This window comes from Podarcis melisellensis (assembly GCF_964234715.1).
Source record: "Podarcis melisellensis genome assembly, chromosome: 15".
Classification (NCBI taxonomy): domain Eukaryota; kingdom Metazoa; phylum Chordata; class Lepidosauria; order Squamata; family Lacertidae; genus Podarcis; species Podarcis melisellensis.
The window spans coordinates 38120873-38145829 of NC_138532.1; the positions used below are offsets into that span (position 1 = coordinate 38120873).

Consider the following 24957-nt stretch of genomic DNA (forward strand, 5'->3'; position numbering starts at 1 on the left):
CTCCCCTCCTCCAGTCCCTAATCAGCTGTTTCTCTCTCTCTCTCTTTCCCTGGCAAATCAGTGAATGCTCTCCCCTGTATACACAATGCCCACCGCTGGGAAGGAGCGTGGATGAGCTGTGCATGTAGAGGAAAAAGCAGAAGGACAAAGGTTAAAAATGCGAAGCAGCCAGTAAAATGCAGCTTTGCTCAATTTTTTTTTTTATTTTAAAGGAGGGTGATGCAGGGAGGGATCTTTCTGAAAAAGCTGCAGCTTCAGAGGAAGGAGAGTAGCATTCTCTGTCAGAGTGCCGTCCGGTTCAAGATCTAAACCAGGGAACCCCTTTTGCTAAAAAATAATAATAATTCCTGAGCCAGCATGGAAGAAGCAGCCGACGACAGTCAGGCAATGCGATATTATATGCTTCAAAGGTGGGTGGTGGAGGTGGAGGGAGGTTGATAATCCTACTTTGAAGGGGTGGGTTTAAAAAAAAAAATTACTCACACTTTGGAAGGGTGTTGTTTATTAACCTTAATTTAGAGAGGTGATTTGTGTGTGGTGGGGTGGGCTGGGGGGGTTAAGGCTCATTTCAGTCAGTTGTGAACTGGTATAAATCAGCTTAATTTTTAATTATAAGGTTTTTCTTTGGGTGAGCGTTGTTGGGTTTTTTGGGGGGGCGGGGAGAAATTGACATCTTTTGCCTGAAGGAAGCTGAGATTTGGCACTGCAGGCAGCAAATTGCTCAGAGAAGCTATTTATTTTTAAAAAGGAGGAGACAGATAGGGTTTAGATTTTTGCAGGACTTTTTGGTTTGGCATCCAAGAAACCAATTTAGCAGTTTTTTGTTTTGGATTTTTATGCTCTGCAGGGAGATACATCTGCCCACCATGCTTTGAAAGAAAAGGCTGGCTGGCATTCCTGAATGCCTTTTGATTTGACACTGAGGCTGAGACCCTACATATTCTTACAAATTGGCAGGACTTACTTCTGCGTAAACAGATTCCCAGACTTCCCTAGGAAGAGGGATTGGTTGTTACGCCACTCTGGGAATCGTACCTCCATGAGGGGGATAGGGGTCTCCTAACAGCTCTCAGCACCCTTAACAAACTATAGTTCCCAGGATTCCTTGGGGGAGGCTGTGACTGTTTAAAGTGATATTATCATGCTTTAAATATATAGCACAGATAGGGCCTACAACTCCCATCACCCATGATCGCTAGCTAAATTGACTAGGGATGAAGGGAGTTGGTTGGTTCAGGCAATATTTCAAGGACCACCTGTCCCCATATGAACCAGCCCTGACCCTGTTATCATCATCTGAGGCCTTCTTTGTGTGTTTCCTCCACAAGAAGCCCAGAGGGTGGCCTTTTCTGCAGTGGTTCCCCTTATATGGAATACTTTCCCCAGGGAGGTTCACCTGACACTTTAGGCGTCTTTAGGCACCAGGCGAATATGTACCTCTATAATCTGATTGAACAATCTGTAGCCTTTTAAATGTGTTGGGGAGGTGAGTTGGCTCTTTTTTTTGGTTAAGTATTTTGTGTTCTCATTTTGTATTTTTATTCTATAAACTGCCCTGTGATCTTCAGACAAATTAAATAAATAAATTGAAGAACACTGGTGTGGACTGCATTGAACTATATGGACCAATGATCTAACTTGGCTTAAGGTAGGGTAGCCATATTTCAGACAGTGAAAATCCGGACAGAACAGTTGTTGAGGTTTTTTGGTGGGGGAGTGAAGTTGTTTTGGGGCAAAATCACAAAAATGCCATTTTTGTGCTACTTTTATGGGGAAAACGGCAAAAACAGCACTGCCGACATAGGCTGCCATACATCTGGATTTTCCCGGATACTTCTCCTGATTTCCTCCTGGGCACTGCTGCCGACTGCAGTATTCAGGATACGTCCGTCAAAATCCGGACGTGTGTCAACACTACTTAAGGCAACTTACTATTTGCAAGCAAGCTGAGGGCTGCCCAGGCCTTTAGGAACAGACTGAGAAAACGCGTATTTTCGTGTGTAAGAGAGAAATGCCTCCAGTTTTAATCCAAAAGAAACTGTGTCCTAAATATCAGTATGTTTGGGACATACTAGTACAGCTAATCTTTGGAGACCCTCTTCTGGGTGCCTCCAGCAACTGGGGAAGACCACTTTGGATGGTAGTACTATGTTGCCCATCATGGAGTCATTTCAATGCTGTGAGTTGTTGTTGTTGTTTAGTCGTTTAGTCGTGTCCGACTCTTCGTGACCCCATGGACCAGAGCACGCCAGCCACTCCTGTCTTCCACTGCCTCCCGCAGTTTGGTCAGACTCATGTTTATAGCTTCGAGAACACTATCCAACCATCTCGTCCTCTGTCGTCCCCTTCTTCTTGTGCCCTCCATCTTTCCCAACATCAGGGTCTTTTCCAGGGAGTCTTCTCTTCTCATGAGGTGACCAAAGTATTGGAGCCTCAGCTTCAGGATCTGTCCTTCCAGTGAGCACTCAGGGCTGATTTCCTTCAGAATGGAGAGGTTTGATCTTCTTGCAGTCCATGGGACTCTCAAGAGTCTCCTCCAGCACCATAATTCAAAAGCATCAATTCTTCGGTGATCAGCCTTCTTTATGGTCCAGCTCTCACTTCCATATGCTGTGGGTAGACCTTCTTTTTTAATCTCCTCAGATATTTTAAGCCACACACACACACACACACACACACACACACACACCTAATACTACTACTTTTATTTTTATTGTTTTGGTCTGTTTATCAAGCCACCCATCTTGGCAAGCTTTTTCTTTCTTTTTGAAGGACAGAAAATAAATGCTGTAAAAACAAGAGTAGGGAACCTGGTGCTCTCCAGGTATTGCCAGACTACAACTCCCACCATTCCCGGCCATCTTCCTCATATAAGGTGCAAATCTCACTTGTCTTCTTCTCCTTGCCGAAATGCTGAGGACTGCTTGAGGTTTCTGGTTCCTTGTAGAATCACAGCAAGCAAGCGGTGGTGCCCTTTGGGACTGGTAGGGCGACAGGCAGGGAGGCCAACAGTAGCAAACTGGGGGTTGGTGGGGCAGTTCCCCATGTGCGCTGCTGGATGAGCCTCCATTGGAAGTTAAGTCTAGCAGCTCTTACACCACTCTCTTCCTTTCTTCCTCTCAGGCCAAGTATGTCTGGCCTCCACCTCATGAAGCAAGGCCGGGATAGAAAGAAGGTGGACGTGCAGAGGGATTTCACTGTTGCGTCACCCGCAGAGTTCGTCACTCGCTTTGGGGGGAACAAAGTCATTGAGAAGGTGAGTTGCAGTTTTTTCTCTCTCTCTCGAAAAATAAGAAAAGTTTACTTCTCAGAAACTAGGAATTCAGAGGCATGCAACCCAATGTGTTCGGGTGTTTGCTGGAGGTTTAGGCAAGTTCTTGGAGGATAAGGCTTCCAGTGACTATACTTTCTTTCCATGGCTGGAGGCAGTGTGGTTCTGAATGCCAGTTCCTGGGAATTGTGGATGGGAAGAGGTGCTGTGGCACTTGGGACCTGCTTCCTTTAAAAAAAATTATTATTTTATTTTCAATGCAAAATCATAACAAAAATTACAAACATTGAATTCAAAATAATGCTATACAAACAAGAAAGAAAAACAGAACATACAAAAAGGAAAACAAAACAAAAAACAAGACAAAAAAGCATACATCTACAAAAAAACCATATCATCATTCTAATCTAGTCATTACACACATATACACATATTGACTTCACTCCTTTGTTCTAAGACCTCAAAATTTTTACTCTTACTGTATTGTTGTGTCTAATGTAGATTACTTCCATCTTTGTGCTTTTTTACACCATTTTTCTTTTTCTTTAACCCTGTAAAGCATCATTCATTACATACTGATATGCCTACTCCAGAACAATGTTTTTTCAAATACTCTTTAGCACATCCCCATTCTTTTAATAATTTTTGGTCCAATTGTCCCCTTATGAATGCTGTGAGCCTTGCCAGATTTATATATTCACAAAATTTAATTTGCCATTCTTTCATTGATGGAATTTTCCTGGGACCTGCTTCCTGTAGGTTTCTGTTTGGCCACTGTGAGGTGCTTGACTTGATGGGTGTTGGGCCTGATGCAGTAGGGCTCTTCTTATGTTCTTATGCAAGTGCCCAAACCATGCATGAATTTCTCTGGGGCCCTGATAAAGCTGAGTGGGGACCTGATAAGCTAAGTGGGTGAGACCGTGGAAACTGGAGGGCTCAAATCGTGTATGAACAGGGGCACACCACAAGTCCCACATGCAAAGTCCTGCCCACTCAGTCCCTGAACCTCCCTGGGTTGAGCAGGGAAAGTCTCAAGACCTTGTTTGCCTGTGTTCTCTTGAGGCTGGGCAGTGGACATTGGAAAGCCTCTGTTAGATAGAGCACCCTAGGATTGATGTACCCATTGGCCAGCCTGTAATAAGGGAGCTGCCTATGTTTCAAAGATCCAGGGCAGGATGGGATATCCTGGCTGCAGAGAGTCAGGGCTATCCGAAATCTGCTGAGCTAACCGAAGAGGCAGGAGGTGTGTGGAAATTTCTGCTGTCACAGATGTTCTTTCCCAGCCTGGAAGCCTCAAAATGTCCTCTCTGGCCCACTTCCTCTGAAGAACCTGTTTGGCAGCTGAATGGGGTGGTGATCAGAGGTGAAGTAAGGGGATGTTTTTTCTCTCCTTATTTTTAGGAGGGGGGGAGGAGGAGTTCAACAAGTTTAAGAATGACTGTTTTGAAAGGCTTCCATTCTGTTTTGTCTAGGTCCTTATTGCCAACAACGGAATTGCGGCGGTGAAATGTATGCGGTCCATCAGGCGCTGGTCCTACGAGATGTTTCGGAACGAGCGAGCCATCCGGTTTGTTGTCATGGTGACACCTGAAGACTTGAAAGCCAACGCAGGTGAACCTTGGAAGCCTATTTTAACCCTAACCCTGTAACATTTTTTAAAGTGCTTTCTGTTGAGTGATTACTACCAGGGGAGGCTTTCAACACTAGGACTTGTGTTGCTCCAAAGTGGCATTTCGCTTTTATTGAGAGTGGGTTGTATCCCAAATCTTGTCCTACTCAGAGCATACCCATTGAAAATAATGGACATGACTTACTTGGGTCCATTAATTGCAGTGGATCTGTTCTTAACTAAAACTTAGTTGGAGACAATCCTTTTAAGTAGAGTTCTGTTCTTGTATGACGTTGCGGGGAGAAGAGAACTGGGCCAGATTTTGGCTGGCCTTGGTTGGTAGCCCAAGTCTGTGCTTAACAAAGGCTCTGTCTGTCGTGGGATGGAAGGGAAGGGGATTCTGAGGTGAGAAAACACGTGGACCACCTTTGAGGCTGAGTGTGATTGGAGGAAAAGAACCACCATGTTCTTCCCAAGCTGGGCATGAGGGCTTCTTCCTTTTTAAAACTAGCTTCCAGGTGCTCTGACTTTGTGTGAGGTTGGGGAGACCTGCCAACCTCTGGAGGCTGGTATGGGGTTTCTTGCCAATTTACACAATGTCAAGATTTGGACAACCGAGGAGCATTGTGGTAATTGCTTTCACGTTTATGGTGTGGTCTATGTCTTATGAAGGATAGTGGTCCTTGGTTGTTTTTATTTTCCTGAGGAGCCCTTAAATTGTTTGGGACGTCTGCAGACCATCTGAAGGGCATTTTTTGTTCTACAGATCAAAGTGCATACAACACTCGCATTGTCTTGTATTTCTAAAATGTGCCCTTTTATGTGAGCATTTCATGTCAGGCATGAGGCTTGTTGACATTAGGTTCAGATCAAGTTAAGCAAAAGTACCCTGAACAGGTAATTTTTTAAGGAAAAGTTGGCAAAGTGTACCTGTGCTAGATTACGAAAATTGCAGGCCCTAAACCAGAGCCTTGTAAATCTGTTTGATAATCTGGCTGTGGTCAAAAGAGCTTGGATTCCCATTGTTGGGGATAACAAAAACCAAGCTTGGGGGCAGGTTCAGATATTCCTGACTGTTCTGTGACCTTTCTGTGCATCACCTGAATGGAACTATTAGAGTGCTAGTGGTCCCTCGACTACAGTTTGAGAAACGCAGCCTGTTGCTTCTGCTCATTTGCTTAATCTCACTGTTAGTGAAGGTGACAGAAACACTGAATTTGGCTGTCAACTTTCAAATAGTAGATTCCCGCTACCTCACATGGTGGAGGTCAGGAATAGGCACATGCAGTTATGCTACCCTATGGCTTCTTAATGATTTCTGCAGATATGCTTATTCAGATGCTTGTACTGGAACCAGATTGGGATATCTTGCATGTTTGTTAGTTTGATATCTTCTCCAGTGATTATGTGTTATACTGAAACCTATGAATTACAAAAGTTTGGGGTCAAACCTTCTGGCCGATTCATCTAAGGAGCAAGGAGCACTTGTTTTTAACTAGTGTGTGGGCTTATAAGCTGAATATAGGAGTGCATTTCTATTTTCAGTTGTCTGCTTTTAACATAGAGGAATATTCAGTCTCCCAGCCAGCTGAAATCTAGCACCACAGGGAGAAAGCTAGGAGAAGTCTCTTGGGTACACAGGTTGCTAGCATGCTAAAGGTGTCTGCTGAAATGCGAGAGGCCTTGTTGGACTTGGCGCTCTGCTGGCTCTTGAAAACGCACCTGTTTATACAAGCACTTCCTTGAACTTCTTGATCCAATTGTTTTAATGGCTCTAGTGACTTTTGCTGCTCCAAGTTGTGTGTGGCCGAATGATTTTAAGAAAGGCACATCTGACTCACCACTGCAGAGTTGTCCGAGGTTTGGTAAACGAGATCATCTTGACATATGGTGGTTTCCTTTTATGACATTTATAACCAACAATAGTGTATTGTACAAACCTCCAATGACTCACGCATCACTATGGAGGGGGCACTTGCCTCCCCATGATGGATTCTCCTTTTGCCCGCCTTAGACATGTTTCAGACTGTCCCCTTCTCCAGCCAATTGAGTCTTTTTCATCACTTTTGATCTGATTTCATTATGATGTAAATTCTGACCTGTCACTCCATATTTATTTATTAATGCTGAAGAAGATGATGAAAACATTCTCTATACTTCGCTCAGTCATGGTTACAGTTCTGAGTTGTTGTCCCCCCTCCCTTTATTTGTACAGCCTTTTGGCTTTTTACAGCTGTATATTCAAAAATTTAAGAAAGCATATATATATTTTTAAGAAGAAAGAAACGCACACTTTTATGTCTTTGAAGGCAAACCCATTTTTCAGGCCATCTCTTGGCCTGGCTGTTTCTCTTGGCCTGTGAAAAGTCATTTCAGCTCTTCGGGAAGCTCAGCTTTCCCACTTAAAGCCTTGGTTTCTGTTTGCATTTCCATCTCCAGTCTGAATTCTGTGCACTTTGAAGTTTTTAGGCCTTTCCGTATGCTTTGGGGAAGTCCTTGAGCTCTTGAGAGGAGCTTGACTTCAGTGCCAAGTGGAATGGCGACAGCAGAGTTTAGAATAGAGAAAAAAGGTCAATCGCATATTCTTGGCAGTGGGGATGGGCGGTTGTGGGGAGCAGCCTCCCTTCTCAAATCCAACTAGCAGTAAATAATTAACAACAACGAATTAAGCAATTTATTAATATGTATCAGTCACTTCTTTCCAAAATGGTGAACTCAGCCCAACTTAAAAGAAAAACAAACATGTAGAAGTTTAAAAATAAATGGTGAAAACAGATCCAGCTCAACGACACCTCACTGAAAGACAGGCCCATGTGAATAAAACTGTTTTTTTCTGGGCCCTTGAAACAGACAGTGATGGAGGCTGAAGTGCCTCCCTGGGGAGTGCATTCTACAAATCAGAAGCCACCGCTGAGAAGGCCTATCACCACCCTCTGCATCCTCCTAGTGGGGGCACATAGAGAAAGGTCTCAGATGGTGACTGCAGGGTTTGAATTGTGCCTGGAAACTGATTGGGAGCTAATTCAGTTGTAATTATCCACAGGAGTAATGAACAAAATGATTAACCACTTGCCACCCTTTTATGCCACCCAGAATCTGCTGCCTGAGGTGGCCACCTTATTCAGTCTAATGAGAGGGCAGGTGTCAGGAGCAGGCTAGCAATTACTCACTAGGTGCCCGTGAAGTTAATGCCTTATTCAAAGACACGAAACAGCTCGGGCCTAGTGAGCACAACAACTCTTCCTGGTAGCTCTTTCCTCAATGAGTCAGTTGCGAAGACTGAAGGACCTTCCCACAGCTCTCTAAGTCTCCTTCCTTCCCAAGCAATCTGACGCTCCTTCACCTTGCTTATCTTCATATCTCTTTGGGTTCTGGGAGACCAAAGTGGAGGGGAACTGGTCACAACAGGACGGAGAGACCCCCCCCCCGGCTTCTTCAGCAGTCTGCCTCTTGGCTCCCCTCCTCTCCAGCCTCCACTTCTGCCTCTGATTCTGGACTGCTCTCTGCCACTGCCTCTTTCTGCTCAGTAAACCCTGTTACCTCCTCAGCTTCCAACACCTCCTCCTCCCAGTCTACTCCCTCTTCTCCCTCTGGCCACTCATCGTCGTCCCACCACCAATCCCCTGGCTCTGTGCCTTCTTCCCTTGGGGGTTCCCCAGCCAATGTCTCCCACCATTCCTCTGCATCCAGCCAGTCCATGACCACAGGACCTGGAGATAACGTAGTATCTATGGCTACCTGAGAAATGTAGATAGGAGCTAGGAATCATGACTCATGTACTGTGTGTTGAGTGTTTCTGTGTCTAAGGGAATAAAACTTTGCCTACTGAGTAAACCAGAGGTAGGGAAGTGAATATCTCCAGAGGACCAGATCATTGTCCTCCCTACCGCTTGCAGACCAGATTTGATAGTTGGGTGTGGTCGCCCCCCTGACAATCACCTGACAACCTAATGTTGAGGAAACTTCCTTTGCCTGCACAGGTCTTTCAGTAATGAAAGGGTTCCAGTTTTTACAAGAGTCACCTAAAACATTGATGTTTCCCTTTCTGATACATCATGGTTGTGCCCCAAATTTTCTGGAGCAGTTCTCCATCTGTTCTGAAACCTAAGGATTTTATGCTATTAAGTCTTGTTTGCTGAGGGTTTTTTGTGGTTTTTTTAGCACCTGTGTTTGAATAGGTTAACACTTGGTAGTTGGACATGCAATTTAAATCTTTTATTTCTTTATGTTGACAGAGTACATTAAGATGGCTGATCACTATGTCCCAGTGCCCGGAGGCCCAAACAACAACAACTATGCAAATGTGGAACTGATTTTGGATATTGCAAAGCGGATTCCTGTGCAGGTGAGAGAGATGGAAACTGGGAATTTAGAAAAAAAAGGATACCGGGGGCAGCCAAAGTAGTGCCTTCCAGAAATTGCTGGGTACAGCTCTGATCACCCTTGACCATGCTGCCTAGAGGGTGATGGGCGTTGGAGTCCAATAACAAATCAAGGGCACCATGTTGGCTATCCCTGATCTATACGATGATGTGCTATGAGAGATGTGTCTGTGTGAAGTCTGTGGCAGTGATTGGCTTGGTCTCCCTGATCTCACAGAGAAGTTTGGGAGGCTCTGGGTCTTGGGCTGCCATTGACTGAGCTGCTCAGGTCCTAAAGTCTGGAAGGGCCGGGAGAAACACTTAGGGGCAGAATTGGGGGTCGCAGAAGCAGAAGTGCCAAAAATATTTAGGAAGAATATCTCTGTGTGGCCCAGGGAAAATGGAGCATGCTCAGTGGTTGTGGAATGTTGACTTATCACTGGAGGGGTGGAAATACAACCTGGGGTGGTGGTCGACTAGAAGGGGGCATGGCTGTCTGTCTGGTTGGTTTGGGCCCTGAGCAGAAGTTTTCCACACCTGCAGCATCTTGTTGCAGGTCCTACTTGTTGCACTTAAATACATGCATGCACAGTGTGTTACATGTACATTTGTACCCATTTGTGCATGAGCTCCTCTTGCACGTGTGCTAGACAGGCGCCTGTCCCCCAGGAATCCCTTTGGTGTGTATGTGGAGTGGAAAATATGTGTTTGTCACCATGCAATGTGCAAAACTGCCATGTCTTTAGCCAGTGTGGTGTAGTGGTTAAGAGCAGTAGATTCGTAATCTGGTGAACCGGGTTCGTGTCTCCGCTCCTCCACATGCAGCCGCTGGGTGACCTTGGGCCAGTCACACTTCTCTGCAGCCTCACTCACCTCACAGAGTGTTTGTTGTGGGGGAGGAAGGGAAAGGAGAATGTTGGCCACTTTGAGACTCCTTCGGGTAGTGCTAAAGTGGGATATCAAATCCAAACTCTTCTTCTTTTAAAATTTCTTTCTGCCATGATTCTGTGATGCGCAAAGGATTTTCGACCCCAAAATCCTTTTCAAAAATTGTTCTTTTTTTATATAAAAAAAGTGAATTTAATAATGAATTATTTTTCTAAAAGCTTGGAAATACCGTAGAAGACCTGATTGGAAAACTGTTTGAAATGCAGCCTTGAGAACTGCAGTTCTCCTCATGGGCCTTATTTAAATATGGGTCACACTTCATTTTGACATGTGGCCCCCAAAATATTGATTGTGGCTCCATGCGGCCCTCTGCTCCAAAAGAGGTTAGCCACACTGATGTGAACAAACCTTAACCTGCTTTTTATTTCCTCTGTAGGCTGTCTGGGCTGGTTGGGGCCATGCCTCAGAGAACCCCAAACTACCAGAGCTTCTCCACAAAAATGGAATTGCCTTCATGGGTAAGAGAGCCTTACAGTGTTGAGGGGCAGGAGAGTCAAAGCCTCTACAGGAGTTACATGTCTATACTGGGCCTCCAGCACCATCAGTCAGTGGGTTTTTTTTTAGTTTAATATTTTTATTTTCAATTAGCAGAGAAGCACAGTAAAAAACAAACAAACCCAGAACAAAAACATACCTCTCCCACAGTCGCCTGCTACCACCATGATCCTAAAATCCCCCATAAGCTCTAAAATGTCATAACATGAGAAATATGTTGCTTATTGTAGGATGGTAAAATCCACATTTGTTGCTTCTGCTGCTTTTGCCTCTGGCCCCACTTACCAGTGGCATGTGGCCCCCAGAAGGTTGTCAGGTTGGGAATTTGGCCCTTGGGCTGAAAACAGGTTCCCTGGCAGTGCAGGAGCAGGGGACCCAATCCAGGAACCGCCATGCTCATGCTAAGCTATGGTTTGGCTTAGCATGATGTGCAAACCAACTGCCCGTAGTTACGTTGCTGGTTGCTCTTACATATGTGCTCCTGTCTGGTGAAATCCTGCTGCTGCCAAGGTTCTTTTTTCGATGGCAGAAAGTCAGTTTTCAACGTTTTGCCGTTTTCTTGCTGAATCTCTTTCACTTCGTTTTGATTTGATCTTCCTTGTGGACTCCCCCCCCCCATATTTCTTTTGCAGGACCCCCAAGCCAAGCTATGTGGGCACTAGGAGATAAAATCGCCTCCTCAATAGTGGCTCAGACTGCTGGCATCCCTACCCTTCCTTGGAGTGGCTGTGGTAAGAAGTGTGTGAGGCCCCTTGTTCGCAGCTGTCTATAAGTTGAAACAACAACAACAATGATCCTGAGAGATAGTGTGAAACAATGGATAGGAGAAAGAGCTGTGAATCGAGTAGTGATCAGTTCAAATCTAGCTTTAGTCACAAATTCATACCATCTCTTTGCCTCAGCAGTCCTGTCTACAGTATGGGTTTAATAATACTGATCCACCTTACAGGGTAATTAGGAAGCATTATTGTGATAATATATGCTAGGGGTTGCCAACAATGTGCTCATGGGAGCAGTGGCATGCTTGAGGTCTTCTCCAGGTGCTCATGAAGCCTCTGACCCCTCCTCCCCGCTACCCCCTTATCCATGCGGGGAGTAAGAGTGGTTAACTTTCGCTCCATTGAAAAGTACATAGATCCGAAAGAGGAAATTGGAAGAATGACACACTTTCCCGCTTCCTCATTTAGCTCTTTCTGCTTTTCAGGGCTCTGCTTGGTGTGATTCATAACCAGATTTCATTGGAAAAGCGAATATAATGGTTTGGTGACCCCCAAATGGGCATTTTATGCAGAGGAAAGAAACATCACCCTCACTCTGGTTTGGCTTTGTCATGTGATCACATAGCTGGATCTGATTGGCTGTGTGCTGATGTGACATCGCCATGCCTAAATGAACTGGGATTGGCTGGAATAGCCTGAGGAAGGAGCATCCCCACTTCTAAATTTTAATTCCTCTAACGTTCTTTCATAAAGTAAAGCTCAGCTGGAGTGTAGGAAGCTGTTTGGGAAGGAAGCTTTCTAGATGGGCCTGAATTTCTTTGAGGCCATTCAAACATTGCTTTGCCTTTCAGGCCTCAAGGTGGACTGGCAAGAGTCGGATTCTCAGAAGCGCATCTTGAACGTTCCCCAGGAGCTGTATGAAAAGGGCTGCGTGACAGATGTGGATGATGGGCTGCGGGTAGGTTGGGATGCCCACTTAATAGACCTTGAGCCAGTGGCTCTACAGCCTGTTGATTTTTATGCATATGCCTGGAGGAGAACCTCAGACCCAAGGGCCAAATGTGGCCCTCCAAGCCTTGCTATCTGGCTCTCAGAACCCTCACCGGCCCTGCTTCAGGCCATGAGTGCTTTTGCTCGGCTGGAATGTGTCCTTGAAATCTGATGACGTCTCCCACTTGCCTGGATGGAGTATAGAGAAGGGTGTGTGAGTGTAGAAACTAGCCTACTGTACAAAGGTAAATAATTTACCTTCATTCCTCTGCCCACTTTTGCCTCTAATTTAGCAGGGCTCTTATGTTCTAAGAGAGGTTTTCTAAAAATGTTTCAACAACACTGATCTGAAAGAAGTCGGGGTGATGAACTCTCCTTAAAAAATGGTTAGTGTGCAATCTCGTACACAGATGTCGAGTTTTTTCTGTGCAGATGGAAACCTGATAAGATGGCCCTAGGTCCATGCTATCTGAAAGACTGTATTCCTTCGAATAAACCTGCCTGGGTTTTGAGATGGGGCAAGGGGCATGGTGGGGTCATGTGAGAGTCCCTTCTTGGTGGCTGCTCCCAAACTTTGGAACTCCCTCCCTGGAGAAAGCTAGGTTTGCTCCCTCCTTGTCCTTCCTCTGGCAGTTTGGCACCTTCTTGTTTGAACAGGCTTTTGGAAACCGACTGCTTTTAATGAAAGGTCTGGTGCTGTGCTGTTTTCATTGTAATTATCTGTATGTTTTAAACAGATTTTATATACAGTACGGATATAGTTTTTATTCTATCAATGCTTAGTTGTTTTGTTTTTCAGTGATTTTTTTCCTCTAGGCTTTCCGCGCTTCTTGTTTTTGTCTGTAAGCTGCCTTGATTCCTGTTAGGATAAAAGCCGGAGTATAAATAAAGAAATGATAAATAAAATAAAAAATCAAATTTTGAAAAATGGGGGACAATTAGGCACTTTAGGCATATATCACTTACATGACAGGCAGTGTCAGCAAAAGCATACACACAAATTATATAAGGATAGAATACACTCAGTATCCATACTTAAAATAAACTGCCTGCACCCTATTAAAGACCTTTGGGCAGTAATGCTTCATCGCAGCCTTGTAAATACCCTTAAAGCACGCTATTTTAAAAGGCATGTTCATAAATTCATTGTTGATACTGGCTCTTGGGGTGAAACCACGACTGAGACAAGGAGCAAAGCACACTTTGTATTCATTCAGCTTCATTTCTTAAAAATTAGTGTGGGATGTCTGAAGGGGAATATTTGCCGTTGGAAAATCTGCTTTTCACAAAAGGCTTGCTCCTTATGCCTGCCTTCTAAAGCAGGAATAGTCATTGTCCTGCCCTCCAGAAGTTCTTGGACTGCAACCCCCATCATCCTTGACCACTGGCCATCTTGGCTGGGGCTAATGGGAGTTGGAGTCCAACACTATTTAGAGCTCGCTGTATTGCTGACCCCTGGTTTAAAGGATGAAGCTTTGATGCCTGGAGGTCACCTGCCAAGTTTGCTCAGGTCTCTGAATTCTCTCTCTCTTTCCTTGTGCTCAGGCAGCGGAAGAAGTTGGCTATCCTGTCATGATCAAAGCTTCCGAAGGAGGGGGAGGAAAAGGAATCCGGAAAGTGAACAATGCAGACGACTTTCCCAATCTCTTCAGACAGGTACATCTCTGTTTGCCGCTTCTGTCTCTGTGCCCTGATGATGTGGTTGCTGATTTCTTCCACGAAGGAAACATCTGGGTGCTCTGCCCTCGCACAAATAGTTTGCCTGTTTTAGATGATGTTTTCGTTCCACCATTGCAGTTTTCCCATTGTTTTTGCACAATTTCCTTCTGTTCGGTGTGAATCGTGGGCAGGTCTGGGAGAGCTGCACGTGGTGCTGAAGGCCCTGTTTTCTTCCTCAATACTGGGTTTTAAGATTTTATTTGAGGAAGGGGTACAAGCCCAGTGAGTAGAGCATCTCTTTTGCTTGCCGAAGGTGCCAGGTTCAATCCCTGGTGTTCTTAGACGGGCCTGAGAGAACCTCTTGAGCCTCCTGGGTGTTGTATTCCAAAACACTGGGAGTGCACCAGGTTGGTAAAACTGCTTAAAGATGTGCATTTGAATTCCAAATGCTGCTGCCTTATTTGTTTATATTATTTTAGTAAATTTATATCCTTCCCTTCCTCCCCAAATAGCCCAGGGCACAGCAGGCAGCTGTACGCTTTAAAAAAGAAAAAAGGAAGCAAAAGCATTCTAAAATGGATCAAGACCTTCCAAAAAAAAATTACTATTAAAAAACCCCCAAAAAGCAATTACCATAAAAATAATGCTTCCATCCAGTGATCTTGAGGTTGCCAGGAACAGTATTCTCCAGCCACCATAAGCCACCTGGTTGAGGAAGAATGTTTCCAAATTCCTCCTGAAAGTAAAAAATGATGGAGCCATGTGCGCCAGGGAGGGCATTTGCCAAGTGCACAACCACACCTGGAAAGACCTTGCCATGGCTTAGTGCCAACTGGGCAGCCACCAGTGGAAGCACCACAAACGAGGCCTCACCTGGTGGTTGTAGGGACCAAGATGATTGGTTTATGGTTAATACTAATAATATGCTTTCCAAAAAAAAATCCAAATCTCAGTTGCCCTTGCAGTACTGAGAATAAACATGACTGCCCATCCTAAGAGATATGTGTTTTGATTTCCACCTGGTGCTGTGCTTTTTATTGTCAGGTACAAGCTGAGGTGCCGGGATCCCCCATCTTTGTGATGCGCCTTGCCAAACAGTCCCGCCACCTGGAAGTCCAGATCCTCGCAGACCAGTACGGCAATGCCATCTCCCTTTTTGGCCGCGACTGTTCAGTCCAGCGTCGACACCAGAAAATCATCGAGGAGGCTCCCGCGTCGATTGCCACGTTGGCCGTCTTTGAACACATGGAACAGGTGAGTACGCTTCAGAGGCACCTGGCTTTTTCTGATGAGAGACCTACTTGTCCCACGGCAAAACAGCTGTTGTAAAAGCAGAAGGGCATTTTAGGAGAGCCTTGCTGGGTCAGACCAAAAAGACCCTTCCTAGTCCAGCATCCTGCTTCTGACATTGGGCTTCTAGGAAGCCTGCAAGCAACAGCATTCACCCCACTCCTATTCCCCAACATTGAGTACTTCGAGGTAGATTGCCTCTGGCTCTGGAGGTGGCATCATAACTTGTAACTGCTGCCGTATCCTTCATGGATTTGTCGAATCCCCCTTGAAAGCAGGTCGAATTTGTGGCCACCACCACGTCTTGTGGGAGCGAATTGCAGAGTTTAACTATGCAGCGTGTAACAAAGTCTTTCCATTTCTCTGTTTTGAATCTTCCAACATACAGCTTCATTAGTTGCCCCTAAGGTCAGGAAAGGCCACTTTCTCCAACCATGCATAATTCTACACACCTCTTTCGCATCCTCTATGGCTTGTCCTAGGGCCAGCTGGTTATTTTTATGACTGGATAAGCCACACGAAGATAGGAAGAGAGCCCGCAGCTTTGCATGCAGAAGGTCCCAGGTTCAATCCCCAGCATCTCCAAAAAGGGCTGGGGAAATTTCCCTGTCTGAAACCCTGGACAGACACTGCCAGTCAGTGCTGACAGTACTGTGCTAGATAGACCAAAGGTCTGACTCTATAGAAGGCAGTTTCCTATGTTCTACATTATCTTGACTCGTGATCAAATTGGCAGTGGCTGTTGCGGCTGAGCAGTTAGGGAACTGCTCTCTGGAGCTTTCTGTGTGGGTTCAAGTCCAGGGAGTGTTTCCTCCAAGGTCTCTTGCAACTCTACAGTTTCATAATTCCTAAAGGCCAACGTCCCTTAGAAGTAAACAAATCTCTTCTCTGGCTCTCAAATTGTGCAAATAATTTTTAAAAATGGTTTGCACGGATGAACAGGACTTATGTATGTGATCTTGATAGCCGAGCAGGTTCGTATTGGCCTCCTCCCACAAACAGATGCAGAGATTTGGCATTTCGATTTGATCATTTCCCTCTCTCTCTCTCTCTCCCTTTTTAAAGTGTGCGGTGAAACTTGCCAAGATGGTGGGTTATGTGAGTGCTGGCACAGTGGAATACCTTTACAGCCAGGACGGCAGCTTCTACTTTTTGGAGCTGAACCCCCGGCTCCAGGTGGAACATCCCTGCACAGAGATGGTGGCCGATGTCAACCTGCCTTCAGCTCAGCTACAGGTGAGTCAGGGGCTCTTGCCACAGGCCACATTGATTCATTTGTATGCTGCATTTCCCACAAATAGATCAATGCTCAAAGCAGTCTGCGTGGAAAAACGAGCCGTCCAAACACAATAATGATATAGAATACAAAAGCATAATGACATGACAACATAACACTAAGGGCAGTGGGGACAACGACGACATAGTGCTATGTATTGCAACATTGACCAGAATGTAGATGCAAAGTCATGGAAAAATAATCAGAAACCCTGCAAATGGATATGTTTTAAGAAGATATAGGAACAATTAAGTGTTAACAGACATGTTTAAAGGAGAGAAAGATTCTGAGAAGTCATCAGAATATTTTGTAAAAGCGAGAATTGGGAATTTCGTGGCACATGTATTTATGATATTTCCCATCTTGGGGAGAGCAAGTTTTAATGAAGAATAATGAGCATTATCCACTCTTTTTATTACTAGGTATTCAGGGTACATAAATTTATATGCTTTCTTTCTAAAAGCAAATTCTATTGTAAGGCATGTTTTTCATGTGTAATATTTTGATACTTGTACACTATATTAATTCAATAGAATAAATTATTTTTAAAAATACACTAAAAACAACAATTAACAGTTCATTTAATGCGCATCAAAAATGAAATGAACATAAAGCTCACTGATATGTCAGGAAAAAATATTATTATTGATGTTGATGATAATAAAAGATGCTTATCCACCCTTCTTCACAAGGCCCAAGGTGGCTTACAGTGATAAAATACAGTATTAAAATCAGTTAAATCTGTTTACAGTCAGAAGAACAGGGTGGGTCCTAAAACAACTTTAGAACTAAAAGTACCCCCAGAGCTGATGACATTAGTACCTAGCAACCTCCCCTGCCATTTCCTTTTAAAAAATTATTAGTAAGCCAAATATAAGGAGCTTAAAGAAATACTCTTATAGCAGGTTAAAGGCAGCACAAGGTTGGACATAATCACTGATTTTTTCATACCCTCCAACATTTTTTAATTCATCAACCCAAGAGTTCACCAATGGATCATAAAAATATCCAGTAATTTCATGTCCAAAAGCAGCCCCAAAGCTGATGACACTGGTGATCAAATAGAGTGGAACCTCAGTTTTTGAGCATCTCGGAAGTCGAACGTTTCAGTTTTTGAACGCTAAAAACCCAGAAGTAATAGCTTCCGTTTTTGAAAGTACCTCTGAGGTGTGTTTCTCCATTTTCTCAATGAGCCTCGGTTGTCGAACGTTTCGAAAGTTGAACGGTCTTCTGGAATGGATTACGTTTGACAACCGAGGCACCACTGTACCTCCCCACCAAATAGCCTCAGCCTAAAAATACTTCTTCCAAGTTTACCTGGAAGCAGCTCCTTTAGGAATAATAATGATGATGATGATGTTCCATCCATATAAAAATATATATTATAATAATGTACCCCACCCACCTGGCTGAGTTGCCCCAGACACGCTGGGTGGCTACCAACACGTATAAAAAATATTACAAGACAGGCTTCCTCAAACTCGACTCTCCAAATGTTTTTGGCCTACAACCCCCATGATCCCTAGCTAGCAGGACCAGTGGTCAGGGATGATGGGAATTGTAGTCTCAAAACATCTGGAGGGTCGAGTTTGAGGAAGCCTGTTATAAGACATCATACGTTAAAAGCTTCCTGATATAGGAAGGCTCTCTGGGCTCAAGGGTGGGGCAAGACAGGTAGAAACAGCCGCCTCCTGGCACATGCAGCATTCTTCCCCCCACCCTTTGCTCTTGTGGAACGATGTGATGGGTAGCAAAGCCTGGGCCCCATCTACAAAGCTGCTGCGTGAAAGAACTGGTTCTACGGGAGCCGACTGGGGGGGGGGGAGGCGGGGAAGTAGGGAAGAAGTCTTCTGAGTCTCCTTCCCCCAGTGTCGTAAGAACTGAGTCATGTAATCGCTGCTACAGCTGGGACAAGATTGGAATGCCGATAGCGGAGAGACTTAGTTTTGCAAAAATGTTACCTAGTGAGTCCTAAAAGGGCTGCTCCCTGGCTCTTTGCAAATCCTCGGGTGTGTTTCCGAGTGCGTGGGTTGTATCCAGCTAAGTTCCACTCACGTTCAAATTAACAGCACTAAGCCAGCCATGCTTATTAACTTCACAGGGTCCATTCTGAGCCTGGCTTATGTCACCCTGTGTTGGGTTTTCCTTTGGAGGGGATGCAGTGTCAAAGCAGCCTCATGTTTAACCACCTAGCCTGATAGACATTTTCCAAGAGTGGGAAACACCTGTAGCTCTCCGGATGCTGTTGGACTACAACTCCCATCATCCCTCATCTTTTAGTCATGCTGGCTGGGCCTGATGGAAGGTGTAGTCCACAACATCCAGGGCGCCCTGGTTCCTCATCTCGGATGTTATTATATTTTGCCCCCAAGAACAACCCTACAAGGTGAGCTAGGCTGAGAGATGACACTTGGCCCAAGACCACCTGTGAGCTTCGCAGCTGGCCAAGGATTCAAACCCTTGCCTTCTTGGCCCATTCTTGTCGCTCCATCTGATTAGTGTATATTTGGAAGCTGGGGGCAGTTTGACCCAGTGGCATGGCTCTATGCTAAAAAATTGGGGAAGGGGAGAGATGCTGAATTTGTGGGGTGGGGAGAGTCTGCAGCTGTGGCTCAGTGGCAGAGTGTCTGCTTTGCATGCAGAATGTCCCAGGTTCAATCCCTGACATCTCCAGGTAAGGCCGGGAATGTCTCTTGCTGAAAGCCTTGAAGGGTTGCTGCCGGTCCGTGTTGACAATACTGAGCTTGGTGAGCCAGTGGTCTGAATCGGTATAAGGCAGCTTCCTATGTTTTTATGTCTGGATGTCATTAGTCAGCAGGCCATTTCTCTGTTCGTGTTTCTTGGTTTTTGTTATGTACTGAAGTTCTCACCCTGGGCCAGCAGGGGGATACTGTAGATAGTTTTCACTCAAGGCCGCATATGCAAATAGGGGATTGAAAGTGACCTTCAGTGATTGGCTAGTTACAGAAAGTTGCTACTGTAGCATTGTAGTGGAGCTCTATATAAGCAGGCTGGCTGAACCCTTCAGTTCAGTTCTGTTCTGGCCTGTGAATAAACAAGAGCTGTTTTGAAGAATTGCTGTGTCATCTGATATGTTCACCCACAACTTAACAGTTTTCATCTAGTAAACACCTTGACAAAGACATTGGTGATTGCCAGTCAAAGCAGTCAACACTGGGCCAAACACAAATCGGCTGTTTCTGCAGAGCAGGTGTGGGGAACCTCTCTCCCTCCAGATGTTGCTGAATTACCACTCCCACCATCCCTGGCTGCTGGCCATGCTTGCTGGGCCTGATGGCAGTTGTAGTTCAGCAGCATCCGAAGGGACAAAGGTTCCTCACACCCACTGTACAGGATAGCTCCATGCATTGATACACTATTGGCTTGCTGCTACTTGGGGCCGAGGGGAGTTGCAGTCCGAAACATCTGGAGGGCGTCATGTTTACAAAGGCTTCTCCGCACTGATCAGCAGTGATTTTTGGGGGTTTTGGACAGGAATCTTTTCCCCTCGTTCTTCTTGGAGATGCTGGGGATTGAACCTGGCACCTTCTGCATGCAAAGCAGATGCTTTGCCACTGAGCCACAGGTGGCTGTTGGAGGGAAGACGATAGTGAGCCAGATGGACTAAGCATATACGGCAAGCTGCCTATATGTGAATGATGGATCACTTCTTATGTTCATCTGTTTAGTGGCATGCAATTAAATTTGAAAAGTGTCATTATTTCTCTTCTTCTTAGATTGCCATGGGAATTCCCCTCCACAGGATCAAGGATATCCGAATCATGTATGGAGTGTCTCCCTGGGGGGACAGCCCTATTGACTTTGAGAATTCTGCCCATGTGCCTTGTCCGCGGGGTCATGTGATTGCTGCTCGCATCACGAGCGAAAATCCCGATGAGGTGACTGCAAGTTATTTCTTCTTCCTTTTCTTCTTTTCTAAGTTGTGGTTGATGGTGGTATACTGAGTCCTACAGTCCCCACGAATATATTCATAAGACACGTGAAAATTGTTTTAATCTTGATAGCCACAAATATGTATTAATAAATGACACTTCTAGTCTGCTTTTCCTTTGAAAGAGCAAAAGGCAGTTTTGCAAGCTTTTATTTTTTATTTTATTTCCCCCCATTTAATTTTGCAATATTACATTCAGTTACACTTATCATCATTCTTTACATTACATAGTGTATCTATCTATATCTATATCTATATATCAAATATATTTATCTATTTTCCTTATTGCACCATTGTGACTTCCCTCCACTTGTGTTTGTCTTCCAATGTTTTTCTTTCCTTTACTATTGTGTTAAAATATGCAAGCTTTTCTTTTCCTTCCCTGCTGCTGCCTCCTCCCCCCACCCCAGTTTATCTTCACAACAACCCTGTGAGGTAGGTAAGTTTAAGAGACAGTTTCTGGCCCAAGGATGTCCAACTACATTGATGAGTGAGGATTTGCACCATCTGACAAGTTAAAGTTTCTGCCACTGTAGAGGGTAACTTGGCCTCCCCAGTAACCTTGTTTAGAAAAGGATATTCTAGCTCAGAAAACAATGCAGATCTGTGGTAAGGATGGGGGATGAACCAACAGTACATTTCAGGTATTGCTCATTTGCTCAGAGACAGTAGGAAAAGCGCATGAGGCTCTCAACATCAAGACACTTCTTTTATTATTGTTGTTGTTCATTAAATTTCTGTAGCATCCTTCATCTGTAGATCTCAGTTCACAACATAAAATCACAATATAAAAAACACAAAATACATAATAAAAATAAGAACAAAAAGCAAACCATTTACCCCCCCACAACACATTTAAAAGGGCATCAGATGTCAATCAGCCAAAGGCTAGGTTGAAGAGGAATGTTTTCGCCTGGTGCCTAAGGGTCAGTGTAGTCAGTACTGAGCCAAGTGTGGTGCTGATAACACCAAGGTTGCAGGTTCGATCCCTGTATGTGACAGCTGCATATTCCTGCATTGCAGGGAATTGGACTGGGTGATCTTCAGGGTGCTTTCCAACTCTACAGTTCTATGATTCTGTGACCAATGGGCCATCTCAGATTGAGTCTGGAGAACCAAAGTTTGTGACCACTGTCCCAGAACCGAATGCAGTCCTTCCCAGAACGTAGGGAGGATAATAACTTCTGTGTTTCATTGATCTGTGATTGTAATTGTGTGTCCCACCCCAGGAGAGTGTGCACACAGCTTATTTACATGTGAATGCTCCCTCTTGTAATCTAGGGGTTCAAGCCCAGTTCTGGAACTGTCCAAGAGCTGAACTTCCGCAGCAACAAGAACGTCTGGGGCTATTTCAGTGTTGCCGCTGCCGGAGGACTTCACGAGTTTGCTGACTCGCAGTTTGGTCACTGTTTCTCCTGGGGAGAAAACCGTGAGGAAGCCATCTCGTAAGTAGGAAAGACTGCAGCTCATTAATGGGCTGGGCTGGGGGAATACCCCAGGGCAGAAAGTACCCTGCCTAGTGTTGGTCCGTGTCTATATGAATCCCCTGCAATCCAGAAGATTGACTGCTATGGAGTTGGCCATGCTAACCCTCAATGGATTGCAGAGCATTCTGTTACATTTCTACAGCAAATAAAACCAAGCCCATCTTTTAAGTCAAGTGCGGGGAACAATTGGCCCTCCGGATGTTGCCAAACAGTGATTCTCATCTTCTCTGACCCCTGGGGCCACATTTGCTGGGGCTGATGGGAGTTGTAGTTCAGCAGCCTCTGGAAGGCTCAAGGTTCCCCACACCTGCTTTGTGGGATCTTAAATGACATAGCGTTGTAGCCAGCTCAGTCTTACTCAGAATAAGTAGTCGCTGTAATGAATGAGCCTAAGTTCGTAATGTCTATGGGATGCAAATTGTAAACAGGGAATGGAAGGGAAGAAATAAAATAAGTAATAAAAATGTTATTTTAAAACCATGCAACATCTAGCACAGCACGTTACAATTGCTACAACAAATATTCAAGATGGTGGTTTACCTTCAACTGCACCCCTTTTTCCACCCCTTCAGGAACATGGTCGTGGCCCTGAAAGAACTTTCCATCCGGGGGGACTTCCGGACCACCGTGGAGTACTTGATTAAGCTGCTGGAAACGGAGAGCTTTCAGCAAAACTGCATTGATACTGGCTGGCTGGACCGGCTGATTGCAGAGAAAGTGCAGGTGTGGCTTGGTTCATTTCCACCTGGATTCCCCTGCCCCTAAAATTCTGGTTTCAAAAATTCATCTGTCCTTAACAACGAGATGCAAGATGCTGTAGCTTTCATCATCAGTTTCCCCCTCTCCTTCGTTTCCCTCTTTGCTTCGTGAGATAACTCTCTAAAGCCCTAAACCAGACCTGAGAAACCTTTGGCCCTCCAGAGATAATAGCACTTCGCTTCACCAGCCCAGGGCACATATATATAAAATGTCAACTGGTAGGGAGACTCCCTGTCCCCCCCTTTTTATATAAAAAAATACACCCCCAGTGTATTGTTATCTGAGATGAATTTCAAATGCTGCCTGGCATTTTGTTAGCCAAAAGAAGAAGGGTGTAAATAACAAGCCAACTTCGATGGCTTTAGAAGATTAGATAAATTGGTGGAGGGTACACCTATGTTCTGCCTCCACTGTCAGAGGTTGTACACCGTTGAATTCCAGTTGCCTGGAATTACAGGCAGGCAGAGCTGCTGTTGCCGTCAGGTCCTTCTTGGGGTCTTCTGGTTGCCCACTATGAGAAAAGGGTACAGTGGTACTTTGGGTTACTGACGCTTCAGATTACAGACTCCGCTAACCCAGAAATAGTACCTCAGGTTAAGAACTTTGCTTCAGGATGAGAACAGAAATTGCAGTGGCAGCGGGAAGCCCTATTAGCTAAAGTGGTACCTCAGGTTAAGAACAGTTTCAGCTTAAGAACGGACCTCCGGAACAAATTAAGTTCTTAACCTGAGGTACCACTGTACTGAAGTGGATGGGCCCCCTTTGGCCGGATCAAGCTCTTACGTTACGCTCTCATAGAATACTGCCAGTTAAATCTGGACTGGCAAACTGTCTGCGTTTATTCCCGCCTCTTTTCCCCTCTCTTTCTTTCTAGGCAGAGAGACCAGACACCATGCTGGGAGTTGTGTGTGGGGCTCTGCATGTGGCTGACGTGGGCTTTCGGAACAGCGTCTCCAATTTCCTGCACTCCTTAGAGAGGTGAGGCAAAGCCCTTTAGGAAGTTTGAAAATGAAACCAGCTTCCAGTTCACAGGGGAGCCGGCGGTTATGCTGGGTTGCGCTCGTGACTTGCTTGTGGGCGAAATGGGATTCTGGACTTTGCTGTGATGCCAAAGCATGCGTTTCCCATTTGGACGGGTGGGGTGTGGGGGGGGGCAAAGCAGGGACCCCCATCAGTAGGTGAAGCCAGAGCCAGTGATGGTCAGAGCGAACTAATTCCAGTGGTTCCCCCTCCCCCCGCTGCCAAGTATGCCAGGGATGAGCATTAGTTACACAGTCGTTAATTTTCTTCCCCTCACAATAAACTTTCAGGGGCCAAGTCTTACCTGCTCATACGCTGCTGAACACAGTGGATGTGGAACTTATTTATGAAGGAAAGAAATACGTGCTGAAGGTATGTGCCTCACAGCAGATTGTTAAGAGTGGGATCCCGTAGCCGCCAAGTGCAAAAGGTATATTTTGGTGACAATTCCATGTAAATGCGGAATAGGGGGTTCATTCATTTCTTGTGATTTGCATCCCGTGGACTCGAGAGTGGCTTACAGTAGTTCTTCCTAAAACGGGAAACGGGAGCTCTTTACGCTGCAACATTTTATTGCACATCCCATTGAGGGGGAGCAATACCTGTACAGGGACAGGAAACACTGGCTGTGTCCACTGATAATTCTGCTCAGTGTAGACCCATGGCACAGGGTAGGGGGTGGGGAATGGACAAGAGTAACAAGGCCTATTAATTTAAACGGGTCTACTCTGAGTAGGACTAAGTTAGATGCTACCCCACTGTCTCTCCCCTCCCCACCCCAAAAAGCCTGAACCAGGTAATGCATAACCAAAGGTTTCACATGAGCTTTGGGAGTCCATATCCATCCCTTGTTCCTCGTGCCCTTACAGGTGACTAGACAGTCTCCAAACTCCTATGTCGTCATCATGAACGGCTCCTGCGTGGAGGTGGATGTTCACCGGCTGAGCGATGGAGGGCTGCTCTTGTCCTACGATGGCAGCAGCTACACCACCTACATGAAAGAGGAAGTGGACAGGTAGCGCTTCCTGTCCCCCCCCCCCCCATGAATATTTTAATGGTCACTGGTGATCAACTCTGGGTATACTCCTGTGTTGAAAGCAACAAGCCTCTGCCAAATATTC

The 24957-nt window shown here is 45.2% G+C and overlaps 1 protein-coding gene across 6 annotated transcripts in view; it reads left to right on the forward strand.

Moving 5' to 3' along the window:
• Positions 1-24957, forward strand: part of ACACA (acetyl-CoA carboxylase alpha) — a 173759-nt gene that overhangs the window by 14822 nt on the left and 133980 nt on the right. For 5 of the 6 annotated variants that reach the window (XM_081890126.1, XM_081890128.1, XM_081890127.1 and 2 more), the window contains 15 exons: positions 3124-3256; positions 4744-4882; positions 9116-9225; positions 10566-10647; positions 11317-11415; positions 12255-12361; positions 13939-14049; positions 15097-15306; positions 16408-16578; positions 20356-20517; positions 21852-22015; positions 22630-22780; positions 23691-23794; positions 24127-24208; positions 24706-24851. In XM_081890126.1, the coding sequence (XP_081746252.1) occupies positions 3124-3256; positions 4744-4882; positions 9116-9225; positions 10566-10647; positions 11317-11415; positions 12255-12361; positions 13939-14049; positions 15097-15306; positions 16408-16578; positions 20356-20517; positions 21852-22015; positions 22630-22780; positions 23691-23794; positions 24127-24208; positions 24706-24851 (1971 nt within the window). Of the gene's footprint in view, positions 1-261; positions 411-3123; positions 3257-4743; positions 4883-9115; positions 9226-10565; positions 10648-11316; positions 11416-12254; positions 12362-13938; positions 14050-15096; positions 15307-16407; positions 16579-20355; positions 20518-21851; positions 22016-22629; positions 22781-23690; positions 23795-24126; positions 24209-24705; positions 24852-24957 lie in introns of those variants that run through there. The other variant, XM_081890130.1, reaches the window with a different exon arrangement.